Here is a 23,565-nt window from a genome sequence, read left to right on the forward strand (position 1 = left end):
GCTTTGTGTAATGAAACCATATCCGTAAATTCCTCAGGTGAAAATGAGTGTCTAGTCCCTCCTCCCGAAGGGTGGTGGGCCTGTAATACTGGATTGACCCCATGTGTCTCTACTTCCGTCTTCAATTCTTCCCGCGACTTCTGTATCATGTTTCAATTAGTACCTAGATTGATGTATCATGATGATTTCTCATTCGTAGCTGAATTTGAACCAAAACACAGGTATAGAAGGGAGCCAATCTCGCTGACCTTAGCTGTATTATTAGGAATAGGAGTTGCAGCTGGAGTAGGAACAGGGACAGCCGCCATTATCCAAGGGAACCAACATTATGCGGGATTGAGGACAGCAATTGATGAAGACCTAAAGACTATAGAACAATCCATTACCAAACTTGAAGAATCTCTAACCTCCCTGTCTGAAGTAGTCTTGCAGAACAGACGAGGATTAGATCTGTTGTTTTTAAAAGAAGGAGGATTGTGTGCAGCCTTAAAGGAAGAATGCTGCTTTTACGCAGACCATTCTGGAATAGTAAGAGATTCAATGTCAAAACTTAGGGAAAGGTTAGATCAAAGAAAGAGAGAACGGGAGGCTGGACAAGGGCTATTTGAGTCCTGGTTTACTAGATCTCCATGGCTTACAACCTTGATATCCACCTTGACTGGGCCTTTACTTATTCTTATACTACTCCTCACTTTGGGACCCTGTATACTAAATCGGCTGATAACTTTTGTTAGAGAAAGAGTGAGTACCGTTCAAGTGCTAATGTTGAGGCAACAATAACATTCACTCGCACAACAAGAGGACACAAGCATTCCATGATTGGAATGCTTCTTAAAAAGAAGTGGGGAAATGTAGAATCCTCCACTAAGAATCAACCTTATTGAAGATAGAAAGTTAGCATAAGTATAGCCATCTTAAAAGCTTAGACTCCGTTTTCTAACCTAGAAGGAAGAAAATAGGAAAATATTAGAACCTTGAAAAACAAGTTAGTCAGCCAGCATTGATTGCAGTGACCTTTAGTTAGCCAACCTCACTCAGTTAATCATACATACCAAGCTTACCTTACTAAGAACCACCCTAACATTCCGAGGGTGATCTTATCTCACTAGACCCCCAGGATGTGGCATCAGCCAAAATGTATGTGTTTTTTTAGAAAAACAATGTGATGTGTTTGTGGAAAAATACTGCCCTTTTTGAAAATGCTATAAAAACCTCTGACTCTAAGTGCTCGGGGTCCTTGTTGAGACCCGCTGCGTCGGGCTGACACTTGGACCCCAGCTAGCTGGTCTCTGAATAAATTCCTCTTGCTTATTGCATCAAGAGACGCCTTCTGTGAGTGATTTGAGGCGGCGCTCTCCTCTGAGAGAATCCAACATTTGGGTTCTCGTCCGGGATTGTGCGCTCGCCCCGTTTCACTCCTGAAAGTCGCCCTTGGAGGGAGAGGTAAGACTAAGTGGCGCCTTGAGTTGTCTGTGTTCTGTGTTCTATTTCTTGGTAAGACCGGTCAGAATTCTGAAAAGGGGTACCCTTGTCTGGCAGTCGTCCCGATCCCGTAAAGGGATCGAGACTGCGGTCGGTAGACGTACTTGGAGAACCGCAGGCTGCAACCCTGGGGGACGCCTCAGGGAGATTGGAGGGCCAGGGACGCCTGGTGGCCTCTCATCTGTTTTTCCGGCAAAGTGAATCTGATGAGATAAGGTTGATATTCGGGCGCCAAGAGTATCAGCCCACTGATTCTTTTCGGTTTTTGGTCAGAAATCTGAAGAAAAATTAAGTGCGGCCGCTGTGTGTCTAATCTCTGTGTGTCTCTGTTTTTTGTGTTCTGTACGTGTCTAATAATTGTTATACTGACCATGGGACAGACGGTAACGACTCCACTCAGTCTGACGTTAGATCATTGGACCGAAGTGACAGCGAGGGCACACAATTTGTCAGTAGAAGTTAAGAAGGGGCTATGGCAGACTTTCTGTACCTCCGAGTGGCCCACTCTTAATGTAGGGTGGCCCCCGGAGGGGACTTTTGACCTCTCCACTTTACTTGCAGTAAAAGCTGTTGTTTTTCAGAGTTCGTCTCAAGGACATCCGGATCAGCAACCCTATATTGTGGTCTGGCAGGAGTTAGTGGAAAATCCACCACCCTGGGTAAAGCCCTGGGTGCAAAAGAAAATGAGCTCTCGAGTCTTAGTGGCCCAGGCCCAACCTCAGAGCAAGGAAAAAGAGACTACCAAAATTCACCCGGACACTCAAGATTTACTTATGGTTGATGATCCCCCTCCCTACCCTCCTGCCCCAGCCCCAGCTCCTCCAGCCCTGGCTCCCCCAGCCCCGGCGCCCTCAGCCCCGGCACCTCCGGCCCAGGTGCCCCCAGCCCCAGCGCCCCCACTGCCCCTAGCTTCAGGCACCGGGGCAATGGGACCGCTTCCAGGACCGGCCCACGGAACTCGACGCCGCCGAGGGGCCGCAATGGACCCACCGGGTATATTTCCCTTCCGGTCTTATGGGGCCCCCATCCTCGGAGAGGAAGAGGACACGCCTTTCCAACCTCTGCAATATTGGCCTTTCTCCTCTGCTGATTTATACAACTGGAAAGCTAACCACCCTCCTTTTTCAGAAGAACCACAGAAACTAACTGGACTGATAGAGTCCCTAATGTTTTCTCACCAGCCCACTTGGGATGACTGTCAGCAGCTTTTACAGGTGCTCTTCACCACGGAAGAAAGAGAAAGGATCCTCCTGGAAGCACAAAAGAACGTGCCTGGAGCTGACGGACGACCATCACAACTCCCTCATGATATAGAAAGGGGGTTCCCACTGACCAGACCCAACTGGAACTTTAATTCTCCAGAAGGTAGGGAGCGACTAACCATCTATCGCCAGGCTCTGGTGGCGGGTCTTCGCGGGGCCGCGAGGCGCCCCACCAATTTGGCCAAGGTAAGAGAGGTCAGTCAGGGAGCCACTGAGGCGCCTGCAGTGTTCTTAGAACGCCTGATGGAAGCCTTCAGGCAGTATACTCCCTTTGACACCACTTCCGAGGAACACAGTGCCTCAGTGGCTCTTGCTTTTATTGGGCAATCAGCACCCGATATTAGAAAGAAGCTTCAGAGATTGGAAGGCTTACAAGATTTGTCGCTGAGAGATTTAGTGAAAGAAGCTGAGAAAGTTTATCATAAGAGAGAGACTGAGGAAGAAAAGGAATTGAGGAAGGAGAAGGAAAGAGAAAGTAAAGAGGAAAAAAGGGATAGGAAACATGAGAAAAATTTAACAAGGATCTTGGCTGCAGTGGTAGAAGGCAAGGGACGCCCGCCCTCTAGCGGCAGAACTAGTAAGGCAGGGCACCTGGGCAACCGGCCTCCTTTGGATAAAGATCAATGTGCATATTGCAAGGAAAAAGGGCACTGGGTAAAAGAATGCCCTAAAAAGCCACTTAAAAAGCCTCCGAAGAAGGCGTTGTCCCTGCTGGAAGACGAGGATTAGGGAAGACGGGGCTCAGAGCCCCTCCCCGAGCCCAGGGTAACTCTGAAAGTGGAGGGGCAACCCGTTGAATTCCTGGTAGACACCGGTGCTCAACATTCTGTATTGACTCAGGCAAAGGGCCCCCTCTCTGATAAAAAATCTTGGGTGATTGGTGCTACGGGCCAGAAACAATATGTGTGGACTACCCGGAGAACAGTGGATTTAGGAGTAGGACGAGTAAACCACTCGTTCCTTGTTATACCGGAATGCCCCACACCCCTGTTAGGAAGAGACATCTTAACCAAAGCGGGGGCCCAAATATCCTTTCAAGCCGGGGAACCTCTGGTGACCAATCAAGAGAATAAACCTTTGAGCTTAAGCGTCCTGACTATAAGATTAGAAGATGAATACCGTCTTTTTAAGGAGCCGGAGCCCTCCAAAATAAGTCAGGAGTGGTTTGGCCGGTTCCCAGGAGCCTGGGCGGAAATGGCTGGCATGGGGCTCGCCAAGAACCAGCCCCCTGTAGTCATAGAACTAAAAGCTTCAGCCTTACCGTAACTGTGAGACAATATCCAATGAGTAAAGAAGCCAGGGATGGAATTAGGCCACATATCCAGAAGCTTATGGAACAGGGGATATTAGTAAGATGTCAATCCCCATGGAACACCCCCTTGCTGCCTGTAAAAAAGGCAGGAATGGGAGACTACCGACCAGTACAAGATTTAAGAGAAGTTAACAAAAGGACACAGGACATTCACCCCACCGTGCCAAATCCTTATAACCTACTAAGCTCCCTGGCCCCGGAAAACACCTGGTATTCAGTTTTAGATTTAAAAGATGCTTTCTTTTGTCTGCGCTTGCACCAGAGCAGCCAACCGCTGTTTGCTTTTGAATGGAAAGATCCCTCCACAGGAACTACTAGACAATTGACCTGGACTCGTTTGCCACAAGGATTTACGAACTCGCCCACCCTCTTCGATGAGGCTCTACATCAAGATTTGGCTTTCTACCGAGCTTCTAACCCACAGGTAACTTTGTTACAGTATGTTGATGACTTATTGATAGCCACCCCTACTCAGAGAACCTGCCAAAAGGCCACTGGAGCCCTTTTGGCTGAGCTTGCCAAATTGGGGTACAGGGTATCTGCTAAGAAGGCACAGATCTGCCAGCAACAAGTGACTTATTTGGGATACTCCCTGAGAAATGGGAAAAGGTGGCTTACTGAAGCCCGAAAGCAGACTGTGATGCAGATTCCGGTTCCCACTACTGCACGCCAGGTTCGCGAGTTTCTGGGGACAGCAGGGTTTTGTAGACTATGGATACCCGGATATGCTTCTTTGGCAGCCCCTCTGTATCCCCTCACTAAAGGAGCAGCCCCGTTTGTTTGGGGATCTGAACAACAACAGGCCTTTGATGATATCAAAAAGGCCCTCCCCTCGGCACCCGCTCTGGCATTGCCAGACATAACTAAGCCATTTATCCTTTTTGTGGATGAACGGAACGGAGTCGCTCGAGGAGTATTGACCCAACAATGGGGACCTTGGAAGAGACCTGTCGCCTATTTGCCTAAAAAATTAGACCCCGTGAGTAGTGGATGGCCCACTTGTTTGAGAGTAGTGGCAGCTGTGGCCCTCTTAGTTAAAGATTCTGACAAGCTAACGCTGGGACAAAAACTCACTGTGGTTGCTCCTCATGCACTGGAAAGCATAATTCGAGAACCACCCGAAAGATGGATGTCGAATGCTAGAATGACTCACTATCAAACCTTACTCCTGAATCGTGATCGTGTGGAATTTGCCCCGCCTGCCATCCTAAACCCGGCTACTCTGCTCCCCGATGTGGGAAAAGAAGTGCTTCATACCTGCCAGGAAATCCTGGCTGAGGAGACGGGGACCCGTCGGGACTTACGAGATCAGCCCTTAGAAGGACCGGGACTCCTGACCTGGTACACAGAAGGGAGCAGTTACATCATGGGAGGTAAGAGGATGGCAGGAGCTGCAGTAGTAGATGATGACCGAATTGTGTGGGCCAGCGGACTCCCAACGGGCACTTCTGCACAGCGGGCAGAGCTCGTTGCCCTGACCCAGGCTTTAAAGATGGCAGAAGGTAAGAAACTTAACGTCTATACTGACAGCCGTTACGCTTTTGCCACTGCTCATATACAGGAGGCTATATATAGACAGAGAGGGCTACTGACTTCTGCCGGGAAAGATGTTAAGAATAAACAAGAAATCTTAGATCTGTTAGAAGCCATCCATAGACCTAGAGAAGTAGCAATAATACATTGTCCTGGGCATCAAAAAAGTGACTCTCCAATAGCTCAAGGAAACAGAAGGGCGGACCAAGCTGCAAAACAAGCAGCCCAGGGAACGAACATCTTACCCCTCCAGGTGTACCCAGAAGCCACATGTAGTAAGAACTTTCAGTATACCCCCGAGGATCTTGCTCAGATGGACAAGTTGGGGATCCAAAAATCCCCACCCCTTGGAATGTATAAGTCAGAAGATGGGAAAATTATCCTGCCCCAGAAAAAGGCAGGAGAATACTTAAGGCAATTACATCAGTTGACACATTTGGGGGCCAATAACCTAAAAACCCTGGTTCGAGATTCCCCTTATCATGTCATTGGTTTGGGAAAATTGGCAGACGAGGTTGTAAGAAATTGTGTTCCTTGCCAATTAGTAAATGTGAACAAACATCAAGTAATATGCGGAAAGAGACTTCGAGGGGATCGGCCAGGAGCCTACTGGGAAGTTGACTTCACTGAAATTAAGCCTGCTAAGTATGGATATAAATACCTCCTAGTTTTCCTAGACACCTTTTCAGGATGGGCAGAGGCGTTCCCCACCAAAACTGAGACAGCTCAGATGGTGTCCAAGAAGATCCTTGAAGAAATATTTCCCAGGTTCGGGATCCCAAAGGTAATCGGCACTGACAACGGTCCTGCCTTTGTTGCCCAGGTAAGTCAGGGATTGGCCAAGATCCTGGGGACAGATTGGAAATTACACTGTGCATATAGACCCCAGAGCTCAGGACAGGTAGAAAGGATGAATAGAACTTTAAAAGAGACCCTGACTAAATTATCCATAGAGACTGGTTTATGTGATTGGTTAGTCCTCCTTCCTTTCGCCTTATTTCGAGTCAGGAACACCCCCAGCCGTTTTAAACTAACACCTTTTGAAATAATGTTTAGAGCTCCAGCTCCGCTAAATGCAACTCTCCTCCATACATCCTCTGAATGTGTGACTAATAAGTTTCTGCTTGAAAGGTTACGGGCTCTGGAAGCTGTGCAGAAAGAAGTGTGAGCCTCTATCCGAGAAGTCTATCGGCCAGAGGACATCTCAGTACCTCATCAATTCCAAGTGGGAGACTCTGTCTACGTGAGACGACACCGAACGGGAAATCTTGAGCCCCGGTGGAAAGGACCCTTCATTGTTCTTTTGACTACTCCCACAGCTGTGAAAGTAGATGGCATCTCCTCCTGGGTCCACGCTTCACATCTGAAGAGAGCGCCTCAACCAGGCCCGGATTGGCGAGTAATTCGAACTAATAACCCCCTTAAACTTCGTTTGTGTAAGAATGATTGTGTCACTGATGATTCTGATGCTCCTGCCACTTCCAACTCTCCAGAACCCCAATTCCCATGAACCCAGGTTGTTGACATGGCAAGTTTGCTCTCAGACAGCAGAGGTAGTGTGGTCCATTTCTAAGGTTGCCCCCATTAAGACTTGGTGGCCGTCCCTGCACCCCGATATTTGTGCCCTGGTCGCTGGATTAGATACCTGGGATATACCTAATATACCCTGGGAACAGGCCCACAAAACTCTCAAACACCCCCTAGTGAGCGGTTGGTGGCCTGCCGGTTTTGGATGCAGTACACCCGACGCTCGAAATAAGAGAAAAGCTACTACTTTCTATGTCTGCCCCCGTGACGGACGAACCCATCAACTAGTCCGACAGTGTGGGGGCTTGGAATCTTTTTATTGTAGCTCTTGGGGTTGTGAGACTACGGGTAACGTTTATTGGAATCCTGTGTCGGACTGGGACCTCCTTAAAGTAACCCAGAACCGCACATCCCCCAACTGTGAATGGACAGGACTGTGCCTCCCCTTAAATATCACGTTTAGTGATAAGAGACGCCAGTATGATGAGTGGATCACTGGACGACAGTGGGGACTTAGATACTATAGATCTGGAGATGACAAAGGCCTCATATTTACTGTCCGACTTAAAGTTGAGACACTTCCAGCTGCCCCAATAGGACCTAATTCTGTCCTAAGAAATCAACCGCGTCTCCCAGCCTCGATCCTGAAACAGACTCCGGTGCCTCCAGTAGACCCTACCACTATTTCTGCTGCCCTCACCCCTGACCAAATAGCCCCCTTTCCTGACACTGGACAACGCCTCTTCAATCTTCTTGAGGGGGCTTTCCAAGTTCTAAACACCACCAGCCCTAATACTACTAAATCCTGTTGGTTGTGTTTCTCCTCTGGACCTCCTTACTATGAAGGATTGGGGCTGTTGAGAAATTTTAACAGAACGACTAGCCACGAGATCTGTAGCTGGGGAAGCCATAAGAAGCTGACCCTGACCGAGGTGACTGGGAGGGGGAAATGTTTAGGTTCAGTTCCCCCCACTTATGAAGCTTTGTGTAATGAAACCATATCCGTAAATTCCTCAGGTGAAAATGAGTGTCTAGTCCCTCCTCCCGAAGGGTGGTGGGCCTGTAATACTGGATTGACCCCATGTGTCTCTACTTCCGTCTTCAATTCTTCCCGCGACTTCTGTATCATGTTTCAATTAGTACCTAGATTGATGTATCATGATGATTTCTCATTCGTAGCTGAATTTGAACCAAAACACAGGTATAGAAGGGAGCCAATCTCGCTGACCTTAGCTGTATTATTAGGAATAGGAGTTGCAGCTGGAGTAGGAACAGGGACAGCCGCCATTATCCAAGGGAACCAACATTATGCGGGATTGAGGACAGCAATTGATGAAGACCTAAAGACTATAGAACAATCCATTACCAAACTTGAAGAATCTCTAACCTCCCTGTCTGAAGTAGTCTTGCAGAACAGACGAGGATTAGATCTGTTGTTTTTAAAAGAAGGAGGATTGTGTGCAGCCTTAAAGGAAGAATGCTGCTTTTACGCAGACCATTCTGGAATAGTAAGAGATTCAATGTCAAAACTTAGGGAAAGGTTAGATCAAAGAAAGAGAGAACGGGAGGCTGGACAAGGGCTATTTGAGTCCTGGTTTACTAGATCTCCATGGCTTACAACCTTGATATCCACCTTGACTGGGCCTTTACTTATTCTTATACTACTCCTCACTTTGGGACCCTGTATACTAAATCGGCTGATAACTTTTGTTAGAGAAAGAGTGAGTACCGTTCAAGTGCTAATGTTGAGGCAACAATAACATTCACTCGCACAACAAGAGGACACAAGCATTCCATGATTGGAATGCTTCTTAAAAAGAAGTGGGGAAATGTAGAATCCTCCACTAAGAATCAACCTTATTGAAGATAGAAAGTTAGCATAAGTATAGCCATCTTAAAAGCTTAGACTCCGTTTTCTAACCTAGAAGGAAGAAAATAGGAAAATATTAGAACCTTGAAAAACAAGTTAGTCAGCCAGCATTGATTGCAGTGACCTTTAGTTAGCCAACCTCACTCAGTTAATCATACATACCAAGCTTACCTTACTAAGAACCACCCTAACATTCCGAGGGTGATCTTATCTCACTAGACCCCCAGGATGTGGCATCAGCCAAAATGTATGTGTTTTTTTAGAAAAACAATGTGATGTGTTTGTGGAAAAATACTGCCCTTTTTGAAAATGCTATAAAAACCTCTGACTCTAAGTGCTCGGGGTCCTTGTTGAGACCCGCTGCGTCGGGCTGACACTTGGACCCCAGCTAGCTGGTCTCTGAATAAATTCCTCTTGCTTATTGCATCAAGAGACGCCTTCTGTGAGTGATTTGAGGCGGCGCTCTCCTCTGAGAGAATCCAACATTTGGGTTCTCGTCCGGGATTGTGCGCTCGCCCCGTTTCACTCCTGAAAGTCGCCCTTGGAGGGAGAGGTAAGACTAAGTGGCGCCTTGAGTTGTCTGTGTTCTGTGTTCTATTTCTTGGTAAGACCGGTCAGAATTCTGAAAAGGGGTACCCTTGTCTGGCAGTCGTCCCGATCCCGTAAAGGGATCGAGACTGCGGTCGGTAGACGTACTTGGAGAACCGCAGGCTGCAACCCTGGGGGACGCCTCAGGGAGATTGGAGGGCCAGGGACGCCTGGTGGCCTCTCATCTGTTTTTCCGGCAAAGTGAATCTGATGAGATAAGGTTGATATTCGGGCGCCAAGAGTATCAGCCCACTGATTCTTTTCGGTTTTTGGTCAGAAATCTGAAGAAAAATTAAGTGCGGCCGCTGTGTGTCTAATCTCTGTGTGTCTCTGTTTTTTGTGTTCTGTACGTGTCTAATAATTGTTATACTGACCATGGGACAGACGGTAACGACTCCACTCAGTCTGACGTTAGATCATTGGACCGAAGTGACAGCGAGGGCACACAATTTGTCAGTAGAAGTTAAGAAGGGGCTATGGCAGACTTTCTGTACCTCCGAGTGGCCCACTCTTAATGTAGGGTGGCCCCCGGAGGGGACTTTTGACCTCTCCACTTTACTTGCAGTAAAAGCTGTTGTTTTTCAGAGTTCGTCTCAAGGACATCCGGATCAGCAACCCTATATTGTGGTCTGGCAGGAGTTAGTGGAAAATCCACCACCCTGGGTAAAGCCCTGGGTGCAAAAGAAAATGAGCTCTCGAGTCTTAGTGGCCCAGGCCCAACCTCAGAGCAAGGAAAAAGAGACTACCAAAATTCACCCGGACACTCAAGATTTACTTATGGTTGATGATCCCCCTCCCTACCCTCCTGCCCCAGCCCCAGCTCCTCCAGCCCTGGCTCCCCCAGCCCCGGCGCCCTCAGCCCCGGCACCTCCGGCCCAGGTGCCCCCAGCCCCAGCGCCCCCACTGCCCCTAGCTTCAGGCACCGGGGCAATGGGACCGCTTCCAGGACCGGCCCACGGAACTCGACGCCGCCGAGGGGCCGCAATGGACCCACCGGGTATTTTTCCCTTCCGGTCTTATGGGGCCCCCATCCTCGGAGAGGAAGAGGACATGCCTTTCCAACCTCTGCAATATTGGCCTTTCTCCTCTGCTGATTTATACAACTGGAAAGCTAACCACCCTCCTTTTTCAGAAGAACCACAGAAACTAACTGGACTGATAGAGTCCCTAATGTTTTCTCACCAGCCCACTTGGGATGACTGTCAGCAGCTTTTACAGGTGCTCTTCACAACGGAAGAAAGAGAAAGGATCCTCCTGGAAGCACAAAAGAACGTGCCTGGAGCTGACGGACGACCATCACAACTCCCTCATGATATAGAAAGGGGGTTCCCACTGACCAGACCCAACTGGAACTTTAATTCTCCAGAAGGTAGGGAGCGACTAACCATCTATCGCCAGGCTCTGGTGGCGGGTCTTCGCGGGGCCGCGAGGCGCCCCACCAATTTGGCCAAGGTAAGAGAGGTCAGTCAGGGAGCCACTGAGGCGCCTGCAGTGTTCTTAGAACGCCTGATGGAAGCCTTCAGGCGGTATACTCCCTTTGACCCCACTTCCGAGGAACACAGTGCCTCAGTGGCTCTTGCTTTTATTGGGCAATCAGCACCCGATATTAGAAAGAAGCTTCAGAGATTGGAAGGCTTACAAGATTTGTCGCTGAGAGATTTAGTGAAAGAAGCTGAGAAAGTTTATCATAAGAGAGAGACTGAGGAAGAAAAGGAATTGAGGAAGGAGAAGGAAAGAGAAAGTAAAGAGGAAAAAAGGGATAGGAAACATGAGAAAAATTTAACAAGGATCTTGGCTGCAGTGGTAGAAGGCAAGGGACGCCAGCCCTCTAGCGGCAAAACTAGTAAGGCAGGGCACCTGGGCAACCGGCCTCCTTTGGATAAAGATCAATGTGCATATTGCAAGGAAAAAGGGCACTGGGTAAAAGAATGCCCTAAAAAGCCACTTAAAAAGCCTCCGAAGAAGGCGTTGTCCCTGCTGGAAGACGAGGATTAGGGAAGACGGGGCTCAGAGCCCCTCCCCGAGCCCAGGGTAACTCTGAAAGTGGAGGGGCAACCCGTTGAATTCCTGGTAGACACCGGTGCTCAACATTCTGTATTGACTCAGGCAAAGGGCCCCCTCTCTGATAAAAAATCTTGGGTGATTGGTGCTACGGGCCAGAAACAATATGTGTGGACTACCCGGAGAACAGTGGATTTAGGAGTAGGACGAGTAAACCACTCGTTCCTTGTTATACCGGAATGCCCCACACCCCTGTTAGGAAGAGACATCTTAACCAAAGCGGGGGCCCAAATATCCTTTCAAGCCGGGGAACCTCTGGTGACCAATCAAGAGAATAAACCTTTGAGCTTAAGCGTCCTGACTATAAGATTAGAAGATGAATACCGTCTTTTTAAGGAGCCGGAGCCCTCCAAAATAAGTCAGGAGTGGTTTGGCCGGTTCCCAGGAGCCTGGGCGGAAATGGCTGGCATGGGGCTCGCCAAGAACCAGCCCCCTGTAGTCATAGAACTAAAAGCTTCAGCCTTACCGTAACTGTGAGACAATATCCAATGAGTAAAGAAGCCAGGGATGGAATTAGGCCACATATCCAGAAGCTTATGGAACAGGGGATATTAGTAAGATGTCAATCCCCATGGAACACCCCCTTGCTGCCTGTAAAAAAGGCAGGAATGGGAGACTACCGACCAGTACAAGATTTAAGAGAAGTTAACAAAAGGACACAGGACATTCACCCCACCGTGCCAAATCCTTATAACCTACTAAGCTCCCTGGCCCCGGAAAACACCTGGTATTCAGTTTTAGATTTAAAAGATGCTTTCTTTTGTCTGCGCTTGCACCAGAGCAGCCAACCGCTGTTTGCTTTTGAATGGAAAGATCCCTCCACAGGAACTACTAGACAATTGACCTGGACTCGTTTGCCACAAGGATTTACGAACTCGCCCACCCTCTTCGATGAGGCTCTACATCAAGATTTGGCTTTCTACCGAGCTTCTAACCCACAGGTAACTTTGTTACAGTATGTTGATGACTTATTGATAGCCACCCCTACTCAGAGAACCTGCCAAAAGGCCACTGGAGCCCTTTTGGCTGAGCTTGCCAAATTGGGGTACAGGGTATCTGCTAAGAAGGCACAGATCTGCCAGCAACAAGTGACTTATTTGGGATACTCCCTGAGAAATGGGAAAAGGTGGCTTACTGAAGCCCGAAAGCAGACTGTGATGCAGATTCCGGTTCCCACTACTGCACGCCAGGTTCGCGAGTTTCTGGGGACAGCAGGGTTTTGTAGACTATGGATACCCGGATATGCTTCTTTGGCAGCCCCTCTGTATCCCCTCACTAAAGGAGCAGCCCCGTTTGTTTGGGGATCTGAACAACAACAGGCCTTTGATGATATCAAAAAGGCCCTCCCCTCGGCACCCGCTCTGGCATTGCCAGACATAACTAAGCCATTTATCCTTTTTGTGGATGAACGGAACGGAGTCGCTCGAGGAGTATTGACCCAACAATGGGGACCTTGGAAGAGACCTGTCGCCTATTTGCCTAAAAAATTAGACCCCGTGAGTAGTGGATGGCCCACTTGTTTGAGAGTAGTGGCAGCTGTGGCCCTCTTAGTTAAAGATTCTGACAAGCTAACGCTGGGACAAAAACTCACTGTGGTTGCTCCTCATGCACTGGAAAGCGTAATTCGAGAACCACCCGAAAGATGGATGTCGAATGCTAGAATGACTCACTATCAAACCTTACTCCTGAATCGTGATCGTGTGGAATTTGCCCCGCCTGCCATCCTAAACCCGGCTACTCTGCTCCCCGATGTGGGAAAAGAAGTGCTTCATACCTGCCAGGAAATCCTGGCTGAGGAGACGGGGACCCGTCGGGACTTACGAGATCAGCCCTTAGAAGGACCGGGACTCCTGACCTGGTACACAGAAGGGAGCAGTTACATCATGGGAGGTAAGAGGATGGCAGGAGCTGCAGTAGTAGATGATGACCGAATTGTGTGGGCCAGCGGACTCCCAACGGGCACTTCTGCACAGCGGGCAGAGCTCGTTGCCCTGACCCAGGCTTTAAAGATGGCAGAAGGTAAGAAACTTAATGTCTATACTGACAGCCGTTACGCTTTTGCCACTGCTCATATACACGGGGCTATATATAGACAGAGAGGGCTGCTGACTTCTGCCGGGAAAGATGTTAAGAATAAACAAGAAATCTTAGATCTGTTAGAAGCCATCCATAGACCTAGAGAAGTAGCAATAATACATTGTCCTGGGCATCAAAAAAGTGACTCTCCAATAGCTCAAGGAAACAGAAGGGCGGACCAAGCTGCAAAACAAGCAGCCCAGGGAACGAACATCTTACCCCTCCAGGTGTACCCAGAAGCCACATGTAGTAAGAACTTTCAGTATACCCCCGAGGATCTTGCTCAGATGGACAAGTTGGGGATCCAAAAATCCCCACCCCTTGGAATGTATAAGTCAGAAGATGGGAAAATTATCCTGCCCCAGAAAAAGGCAGGAGAATACTTAAGGCAATTACATCAGTTGACACATTTGGGGGCCAATAACCTAAAAACCCTGGTTCGAGATTCCCCTTATCATGTCATTGGTTTGGGAAAATTGGCAGACGAGGTTGTAAGAAATTGTGTTCCTTGCCAATTAGTAAATGTGAACAAACATCAAATAATATGCGGAAAGAGACTTTGAGGGGATCGGCCAGGAGCCTACTGGGAAGTTGACTTCACTGAAATTAAGCCTGCTAAGTATGGATATAAATACCTCCTAGTTTTCCTAGACACCTTTTCAGGATGGGCAGAGGCGTTCCCCACCAAAACTGAGACAGCTCAGATGGTGTCCAAGAAGATCCTTGAAGAAATATTTCCCAGGTTCGGGATCCCAAAGGTAATCGGCTCTGACAACGGTCCTGCCTTTGTTGCCCAGGTAAGTCAGGGATTGGCCAAGATCCTGGGGACAGATTAAAAATTACACTGTGCATATAGACCCCAGAGCTCAGGACAGGTAGAAAGGATGAATAGAACTTTAAAAGAGACCCTGACTAAATTATCCATAGAGACTGGTTTATGTGATTGGTTAGTCCTCCTTCCTTTCGCCTTATTTCGAGTCAGGAACACCCCCAGCCGTTTTAACCTAACACCTTTTGAAATAATGTTTAGAGCTCCAGCTCCGCTAAATGCAACTCTCCTCCATACATCCTCTGAATGTGTGACTAATAAGTTTCTGCTTGAAAGGTTACGGGCTCTGGAAGCTGTGCAGAAAGAAGTGTGAGCCTCTATCCGAGAAGTCTATCGGCCAGAGGACATCTCAGTACCTCATCAATTCCAAGTGGGAGACTCTGTCTACGTGAGACGACACCGAACGGGAAATCTTGAGCCCCGGTGGAAAGGACCCTTCATTGTTCTTTTGACTACTCCCACAGCTGTGAAAGTAGATGGCATCTCCTCCTGGGTCCACGCTTCACATCTGAAGAGAGCGCCTCAACCAGGCCCGGATTGGCGAGTAATTCGAACTAATAACCCCCTTAAACTTCGTTTGTGTAAGAATGATTGTGTCACTGATGATTCTGATGCTCCTGCCACTTCCAACTCTCCAGAACCCCAATTCCCATGAACCCAGGTTGTTGACATGGCAAGTTTGCTCTCAGACAGCAGAGGTAGTGTGGTCCATTTCTAAGGTTGCCCCCATTAAGACTTGGTGGCCGTCCCTGCACCCCGATGTTTGTGCCCTGGTCGCTGGATTAGATACCTGGGATATACCTAATATACCCTGGGAACAGGCCCACAAAACTCTCAAACACCCCCTAGTGAGCGGTTGGTGGCCTGCCGGTTTTGGATGCAGTACACCCGACGCTCGAAATAAGAGAAAAGCTACTACTTTCTATGTCTGCCCCCGTGACGGACGAACCCATCAACTAGTCCGACAGTGTGGGGGCTTGGAATCTTTTTATTGTAGCTCTTGGGGTTGTGAGACTACGGGTAACGTTTATTGGAATCCTGTGTCGGACTGGGACCTCCTTAAAGTAACCCAGAACCGCACATCCCCCAACTGTGAATGGACAGGACTGTGCCTCCCCTTAAATATCACGTTTAGTGATAAGAGACGCCAGTATGATGAGTGGATCACTGGACGACAGTGGGGACTTAGATACTATAGATCTGGAGATGACAAAGGCCTCACATTTACTGTCCGACTTAAAGTTGAGACACTTCCAGCTGCCCCAATAGGACCTAATTCTGTCCTAAGAAATCAACCGCGTCTCCCAGCCTCGATCCTGAAACAGACTCCGGTGCCTCCAGTAGACCCTACCACTATTTCTGCTGCCCTCACCCCTGACCAAATAGCCCCCTTTCCTGACACTGGACAACGCCTCTTCAATCTTCTTGAGGGGGCTTTCCAAGTTCTAAACACCACCAGCCCTAATACTACTAAATCCTGTTGGTTGTGTTTCTCCTCTGGACCTCCTTACTATGAAGGATTGGGGCTGTTGAGAAATTTTAACAGAACGACTAGCCACGAGATCTGTAGCTGGGGAAGCCATAAGAAGCTGACCCTGACCGAGGTGACTGGGAGGGGGAAATGTTTAGGTTCAGTTCCCCCCACTTATGAAGCTTTGTGTAATGAAACCATATCCGTAAATTCCTCAGGTGAAAATGAGTGTCTAGTCCCTCCTCCCGAAGGGTGGTGGGCCTGTAATACTGGATTGACCCCATGTGTCTCTACTTCCGTCTTCAATTCTTCCCGCGACTTCTGTATCATGTTTCAATTAGTACCTAGATTGATGTATCATGATGATTTCTCATTCGTAGCTGAATTTGAACCAAAACACAGGTATAGAAGGGAGCCAATCTCGCTGACCTTAGCTGTATTATTAGGAATAGGAGTTGCAGCTGGAGTAGGAACAGGGACAGCCGCCATTATCCAAGGGAACCAACATTATGCGGGATTGAGGACAGCAATTGATGAAGACCTAAAGACTATAGAACAATCCATTACCAAACTTGAAGAATCTCTAACCTCCCTGTCTGAAGTAGTCTTGCAGAACAGACGAGGATTAGATCTGTTGTTTTTAAAAGAAGGAGGATTGTGTGCAGCCTTAAAGGAAGAATGCTGCTTTTACGCAGACCATTCTGGAATAGTAAGAGATTCAATGTCAAAACTTAGGGAAAGGTTAGATCAAAGAAAGAGAGAACGGGAGGCTGGACAAGGGCTATTTGAGTCCTGGTTTACTAGATCTCCATGGCTTACAACCTTGATATCCACCTTGACTGGGCCTTTACTTATTCTTATACTACTCCTCACTTTGGGACCCTGTATACTAAATCGGCTGATAACTTTTGTTAGAGAAAGAGTGAGTACCGTTCAAGTGCTAATGTTGAGGCAACAATAACATTCACTCGCACAACAAGAGGACACAAGCATTCCATGATTGGAATGCTTCTTAAAAAGAAGTGGGGAAATGTAGAATCCTCCACTAAGAATCAACCTTATTGAAGATAGAAAGTTAGCATAAGTATAGCCATCTTAAAAGCTTAGACTCCGTTTTCTAACCTAGAAGGAAGAAAATAGGAAAATATTAGAACCTTGAAAAACAAGTTAGTCAGCCAGCATTGATTGCAGTGACCTTTAGTTAGCCAACCTCACTCAGTTAATCATACATACCAAGCTTACCTTACTAAGAACCACCCTAACATTCCGAGGGTGATCTTATCTCACTAGACCCCCAGGATGTGGCGTCAGCCAAAATGTATGTGTTTTTTTAGAAAAACAATGTGATGTGTTTGTGGAAAAATACTGCCCTTTTTGAAAATGCTATAAAAACCTCTGACTCTAAGTGCTCGGGGTCCTTGTTGAGACCCGCTGCGTCGGGCTGACACTTGGACCCCAGCTAGCTGGTCTCTGAATAAATTCCTCTTGCTTATTGCATCAAGAGACGCCTTCTGTGAGTGATTTGAGGCGGCGCTCTCCTCTGAGAGAATCCAACATTTGGGTTCTCGTCCGGGATTGTGCGCTCGCCCCGTTTCACTCCTGAAAGTCGCCCTTGGAGGGAGAGGTAAGACTAAGTGGCGCCTTGAGTTGTCTGTGTTCTGTGTTCTATTTCTTGGTAAGACCGGTCAGAATTCTGAAAAGGGGTACCCTTGTCTGGCAGTCGTCCCGATCCCGTAAAGGGATCGAGACTGCGGTCGGTAGACGTACTTGGAGAACCGCAGGCTGCAACCCTGGGGGACGCCTCAGGGAGATTGGAGGGCCAGGGACGCCTGGTGGCCTCTCATCTGTTTTTCCGGCAAAGTGAATCTGATGAGATAAGGTTGATATTCGGGCGCCAAGAGTATCAGCCCACTGATTCTTTTCGGTTTTTGGTCAGAAATCTGAAGAAAAATTAAGTGCGGCCGCTGTGTGTCTAATCTCTGTGTGTCTCTGTTTTTTGTGTTCTGTACGTGTCTAATAATTGTTATACTGACCATGGGACAGACGGTAACGACTCCACTCAGTCTGACGTTAGATCATTGGACCGAAGTGACAGCGAGGGCACACAATTTGTCAGTAGAAGTTAAGAAGGGGCTATGGCAGACTTTCTGTACCTCCGAGTGGCCCACTCTTAATGTAGGGTGGCCCCCGGAGGGGACTTTTGACCTCTCCACTTTACTTGCAGTAAAAGCTGTTGTTTTTCAGAGTTCGTCTCAAGGACATCCGGATCAGCAACCCTATATTGTGGTCTGGCAGGAGTTAGTGGAAAATCCACCACCCTGGGTAAAGCCCTGGGTGCAAAAGAAAATGAGCTCTCGAGTCTTAGTGGCCCAGGCCCAACCTCAGAGCAAGGAAAAAGAGACTACCAAAATTCACCCGGACACTCAAGATTTACTTATGGTTGATGATCCCCCTCCCTACCCTCCTGCCCCAGCCCCAGCTCCTCCAGCCCTGGCTCCCCCAGCCCCGGCGCCCTCAGCCCCGGCACCTCCGGCCCAGGTGCCCCCAGCCCCAGCGCCCCCACTGCCCCTAGCTTCAGGCACCGGGGCAATGGGACCGCTTCCAGGACCGGCCCACGGAACTCGACGCCGCCGAGGGGCCGCAATGGACCCACCGGGTATTTTTCCCTTCCGGTCTTATGGGGCCCCCATCCTCGGAGAGGAAGAGGACACGCCTTTCCAACCTCTGCAATATTGGCCTTTCTCCTCTGCTGATTTATACAACTGGAAAGCTAACCACCCTCCTTTTTCAGAAGAACCACAGAAACTAACTGGACTGATAGAGTCCCTAATGTTTTCTCACCAGCCCACTTGGGATGACTGTCAGCAGCTTTTACAGGTGCTCTTCACCACGGAAGAAAGAGAAAGGATCCTCCTGGAAGCACAAAAGAACGTGCCTGGAGCTGACGGACGACCATCACAACTCCCTCATGATATAGAAAGGGGGTTCCCACTGACCAGACCCAACTGGAACTTTAATTCTCCAGAAGGTAGGGAGCGACTAACCATCTATCGCCAGGCTCTGGTGGCGGGTCTTCGGGGGGCCGCGAGGCGCCCCACCAATTTGGCCAAGGTAAGAGAGGTCAGTCAGGGAGCCACTGAGGCGCCTGCAGTGTTCTTAGAACGCCTGATGGAAGCCTTCAGGCGGTATACTCCCTTTGACCCCACTTCCGAGGAACACAGTGCCTCAGTGGCTCTTGCTTTTATTGGGCAATCAGCACCCGATATTAGAAAGAAGCTTCAGAGATTGGAAGGCTTACAAGATTTGTCGCTGAGAGATTTAGTGAAAGAAGCTGAGAAAGTTTATCATAAGAGAGAGACTGAGGAAGAAAAGGAATTGAGGAAGGAGAAGGAAAGAGAAAGTAAAGAGGAAAAAAGGGATAGGAAACATGAGAAAAATTTAACAAGGATCTTGGCCGCAGTGGTAGAAGGCAAGGGACGCCCGCCCTCTAGCGGCAGAACTAGTAAGGCAGGGCACCTGGGCAACCGGCCTCCTTTGGATAAAGATCAATGTGCATATTGCAAGGAAAAAGGGCACTGGGTAAAAGAATGCCCTAAAAAGCCACTTAAAAAGCCTCCGAAGAAGGCGTTGTCCCTGCTGGAAGACGAGGATTAGGGAAGACGGGGCTCAGAGCCCCTCCCCGAGCCCAGGGTAACTCTGAAAGTGGAGGGGCAACCCGTTGAATTCCTGGTAGACACCGGTGCTCAACATTCTGTATTGACTCAGGCAAAGGGCCCCCTCTCTGATAAAAAATCTTGGGTGATTGGTGCTACGGGCCAGAAACAATATGTGTGGACTACCCGGAGAACAGTGGATTTAGGAGTAGGACGAGTAAACCACTCGTTCCTTGTTATACCGGAATGCCCCACACCCCTGTTAGGAAGAGACATCTTAACCAAAGCGGGGGCCCAAATATCCTTTCAAGCCGGGGAACCTCTGGTGACCAATCAAGAGAATAAACCTTTGAGCTTAAGCGTCCTGACTATAAGATTAGAAGATGAATACCGTCTTTTTAAGGAGCCGGAGCCCTCCAAAATAAGTCAGGAGTGGTTTGGCCGGTTCCCAGGAGCCTGGGCGGAAATGGCTGGCATGGGGCTCGCCAAGAACCAGCCCCCTGTAGTCATAGAACTAAAAGCTTCAGCCTTACCGTAACTGTGAGACAATATCCAATGAGTAAAGAAGCCAGGGATGGAATTAGGCCACATATCCAGAAGCTTATGGAACAGGGGATATTAGTAAGATGTCAATCCCCATGGAACACCCCCTTGCTGCCTGTAAAAAAGGCAGGAATGGGAGACTACCGACCAGTACAAGATTTAAGAGAAGTTAACAAAAGGACACAGGACATTCACCCCACCGTGCCAAATCCTTATAACCTACTAAGCTCCCTGGCCCCGGAAAACACCTGGTATTCAGTTTTAGATTTAAAAGATGCTTTCTTTTGTCTGCGCTTGCACCAGAGCAGCCAACCGCTGTTTGCTTTTGAATGGAAAGATCCCTCCACAGGAACTACTAGACAATTGACCTGGACTCGTTTGCCACAAGGATTTACGAACTCGCCCACCCTCTTCGATGAGGCTCTACATCAAGATTTGGCTTTCTACCGAGCTTCTAACCCACAGGTAACTTTGTTACAGTATGTTGATGACTTATTGATAGCCACCCCTACTCAGAGAACCTGCCAAAAGGCCACTGGAGCCCTTTTGGCTGAGCTTGCCAAATTGGGGTACAGGGTATCTGCTAAGAAGGCACAGATCTGCCAGCAACAAGTGACTTATTTGGGATACTCCCTGAGAAATGGGAAAAGGTGGCTTACTGAAGCCCGAAAGCAGACTGTGATGCAGATTCCGGTTCCCACTACTGCACGCCAGGTTCGCGAGTTTCTGGGGACAGCAGGGTTTTGTAGACTATGGATACCCGGATATGCTTCTTTGGCAGCCCCTCTGTATCCCCTCACTAAAGGAGCAGCCCCGTTTGTTTGGGGATCTGAACAACAACAGGCCTTTGATGATATCAAAAAGGCCCTCCCCTCGGCACCCGCTCTGGCATTGCCAGACATAACTAAGCCATTTATCCTTTTTGTGGATGAACGGAACGGAGTCGCTCGAGGAGTATTGACCCAACAATGGGGACCTTGGAAGAGACCTGTCGCCTATTTGCCTAAAAAATTAGACCCCGTGAGTAGTGGATGGCCCACTTGTTTGAGAGTAGTGGCAGCTGTGGCCCTCTTAGTTAAAGATTCTGACAAGCTAACGCTGGGACAAAAACTCACTGTGGTTGCTCCTCATGCACTGGAAAGCGTAATTCGAGAACCACCCGAAAGATGGATGTCGAATGCTAGAATGACTCACTATCAAACCTTACTCCTGAATCGTGATCGTGTGGAATTTGCCCCGCCTGCCATCCTAAACCCGGCTACTCTGCTCCCCGATGTGGGAAAAGAAGTGCTTCATACCTGCCAGGAAATCCTGGCTGAGGAGACGGGGACCCGTCGGGACTTACAAGATCAGCCCTTAGAAGGACCGGGACTCCTGACCTGGTACACAGAAGGGAGCAGTTACATCATGGGAGGTAAGAGGATGGCAGGAGCTGCAGTAGTAGATGATGACCGAATTGTGTGGGCCAGCGGACTCCCAACGGGCACTTGTGCACAGCGGGCAGAGCTCGTTGCCCTGACCCAGGCTTTAAAGATGGCAGAAGGTAAGAAACTTAACGTCTATACTGACAGCCGTTACGCTTTTGCCACTGCTCATATACACGAGGCTATATATAGACAGAGAGGGCTACTGACTTCTGCCGGGAAAGATGTTAAGAATAAACAAGAAATCTTAGATCTGTTAGAAGCCATCCATAGACCTAGAGAAGTAGCAATAATACATTGTCCTGGGCATCAAAAAAGTGACTCTCCAATAGCTCAAGGAAACAGAAGGGCGGACCAAGCTGCAAAACAAGCAGCCCAGGGAACGAACATCTTACCCCTCCAGGTGTACCCAGAAGCCACATGTAGTAAGAACTTTCAGTATACCCCCGAGGATCTTGCTCAGATGGACAAGTTGGGGATCCAAAAATCCCCACCCCTTGGAATGTATAAGTCAGAAGATGGGAAAATTATCCTGCCCCAGAAAAAGGCAGGAGAATACTTAAGGCAATTACATCAGTTGACACATTTGGGGGCCAATAACCTAAAAACCCTGGTTCGAGATTCCCCTTATCATGTCATTGGTTTGGGAAAATTGGCAGACGAGGTTGTAAGAAATTGTGTTCCTTGCCAATTAGTAAATGTGAACAAACATCAAGTAATATGCGGAAAGAGACTTCGAGGGGATCGGCCAGGAGCCTACTGGGAAGTTGACTTCACTGAAATTAAGCCTGCTAAGTATGGATATAAATACCTCCTAGTTTTCCTAGACACCTTTTCAGGATGGGCAGAGGCGTTCCCCACCAAAACTGAGACAGCTCAGATGGTGTCCAAGAAGATCCTTGAAGAAATATTTCCCAGGTTCGGGATCCCAAAGGTAATCGGCTCTGACAACGGTCCTGCCTTTGTTGCCCAGGTAAGTCAGGGATTGGCCAAGATCCTGGGGACAGATTAAAAATTACACTGTGCATATAGACCCCAGAGCTCAGGACAGGTAGAAAGGATGAATAGAACTTTAAAAGAGACCCTGACTAAATTATCCATAGAGACTGGTTTATGTGATTGGTTAGTCCTCCTTCCTTTCGCCTTATTTCGAGTCAGGAACACCCCCAGCCGTTTTAACCTAACACCTTTTGAAATAATGTTTAGAGCTCCAGCTCCGCTAAATGCAACTCTCCTCCATACATCCTCTGAATGTGTGACTAATAAGTTTCTGCTTGAAAGGTTACGGGCTCTGGAAGCTGTGCAGAAAGAAGTGTGAGCCTCTATCCGAGAAGTCTATCGGCCAGAGGACATCTCAGTACCTCATCAATTCCAAGTGGGAGACTCTGTCTACGTGAGACGACACCGAACGGGAAATCTTGAGCCCCGGTGGAAAGGACCCTTCATTGTTCTTTTGACTACTCCCACAGCTGTGAAAGTAGATGGCATCTCCTCCTGGGTCCACGCTTCACATCTGAAGAGAGCGCCTCAACCAGGCCCGGATTGGCGAGTAATTCGAACTAATAACCCCCTTAAACTTCGTTTGTGTAAGAATGATTGTGTCACTGATGATTCTGATGCTCCTGCCACTTCCAACTCTCCAGAACCCCAATTCCCATGAACCCAGGTTGTTGACATGGCAAGTTTGCTCTCAGACAGCAGAGGTAGTGTGGTCCATTTCTAAGGTTGCCCCCATTAAGACTTGGTGGCCGTCCCTGCATCCCGATGTTTGTGCCCTGGTCGCTGGATTAGATACCTGGGATATACCTAATATACCCTGGGAACAGGCCCACAAAACTCTCAAACACCCCCTAGTGAGCGGTTGGTGGCCTGCCGGTTTTGGATGCAGTACACCCGACGCTCGAAATAAGAGAAAAGCTACTACTTTCTATGTC

At 48.5% G+C, this 23,565-nt stretch overlaps 3 protein-coding genes across 3 annotated transcripts; all 3 read left to right on the forward strand.

Moving 5' to 3' along the window:
- Positions 1-1,853: 1,853 nt before the first annotated feature.
- Positions 1,854-7,099, forward strand: LOC130679654 (uncharacterized). The gene is given in 2 exon segments (XM_057489033.1): positions 1,854-4,005; positions 4,008-7,099. Coding segments are annotated over 2 exon segments (5,244 nt in total).
- Positions 7,100-9,949: 2,850 nt separating this feature from the next.
- LOC130679655 (uncharacterized) lies at positions 9,950-15,195 on the forward strand. The gene is given in 2 exon segments (XM_057489034.1): positions 9,950-12,101; positions 12,104-15,195. Coding segments are annotated over 2 exon segments (5,244 nt in total).
- Positions 15,196-18,045: 2,850 nt separating this feature from the next.
- Positions 18,046-23,291, forward strand: LOC130679656 (uncharacterized). The gene is given in 2 exon segments (XM_057489035.1): positions 18,046-20,197; positions 20,200-23,291. Coding segments are annotated over 2 exon segments (5,244 nt in total).
- Positions 23,292-23,565: the final 274 nt, after the last annotated feature.

Source organism: Manis pentadactyla, chromosome 11 (assembly GCF_030020395.1).
Source record: "Manis pentadactyla isolate mManPen7 chromosome 11, mManPen7.hap1, whole genome shotgun sequence".
NCBI lineage: Eukaryota > Metazoa > Chordata > Mammalia > Pholidota > Manidae > Manis > Manis pentadactyla.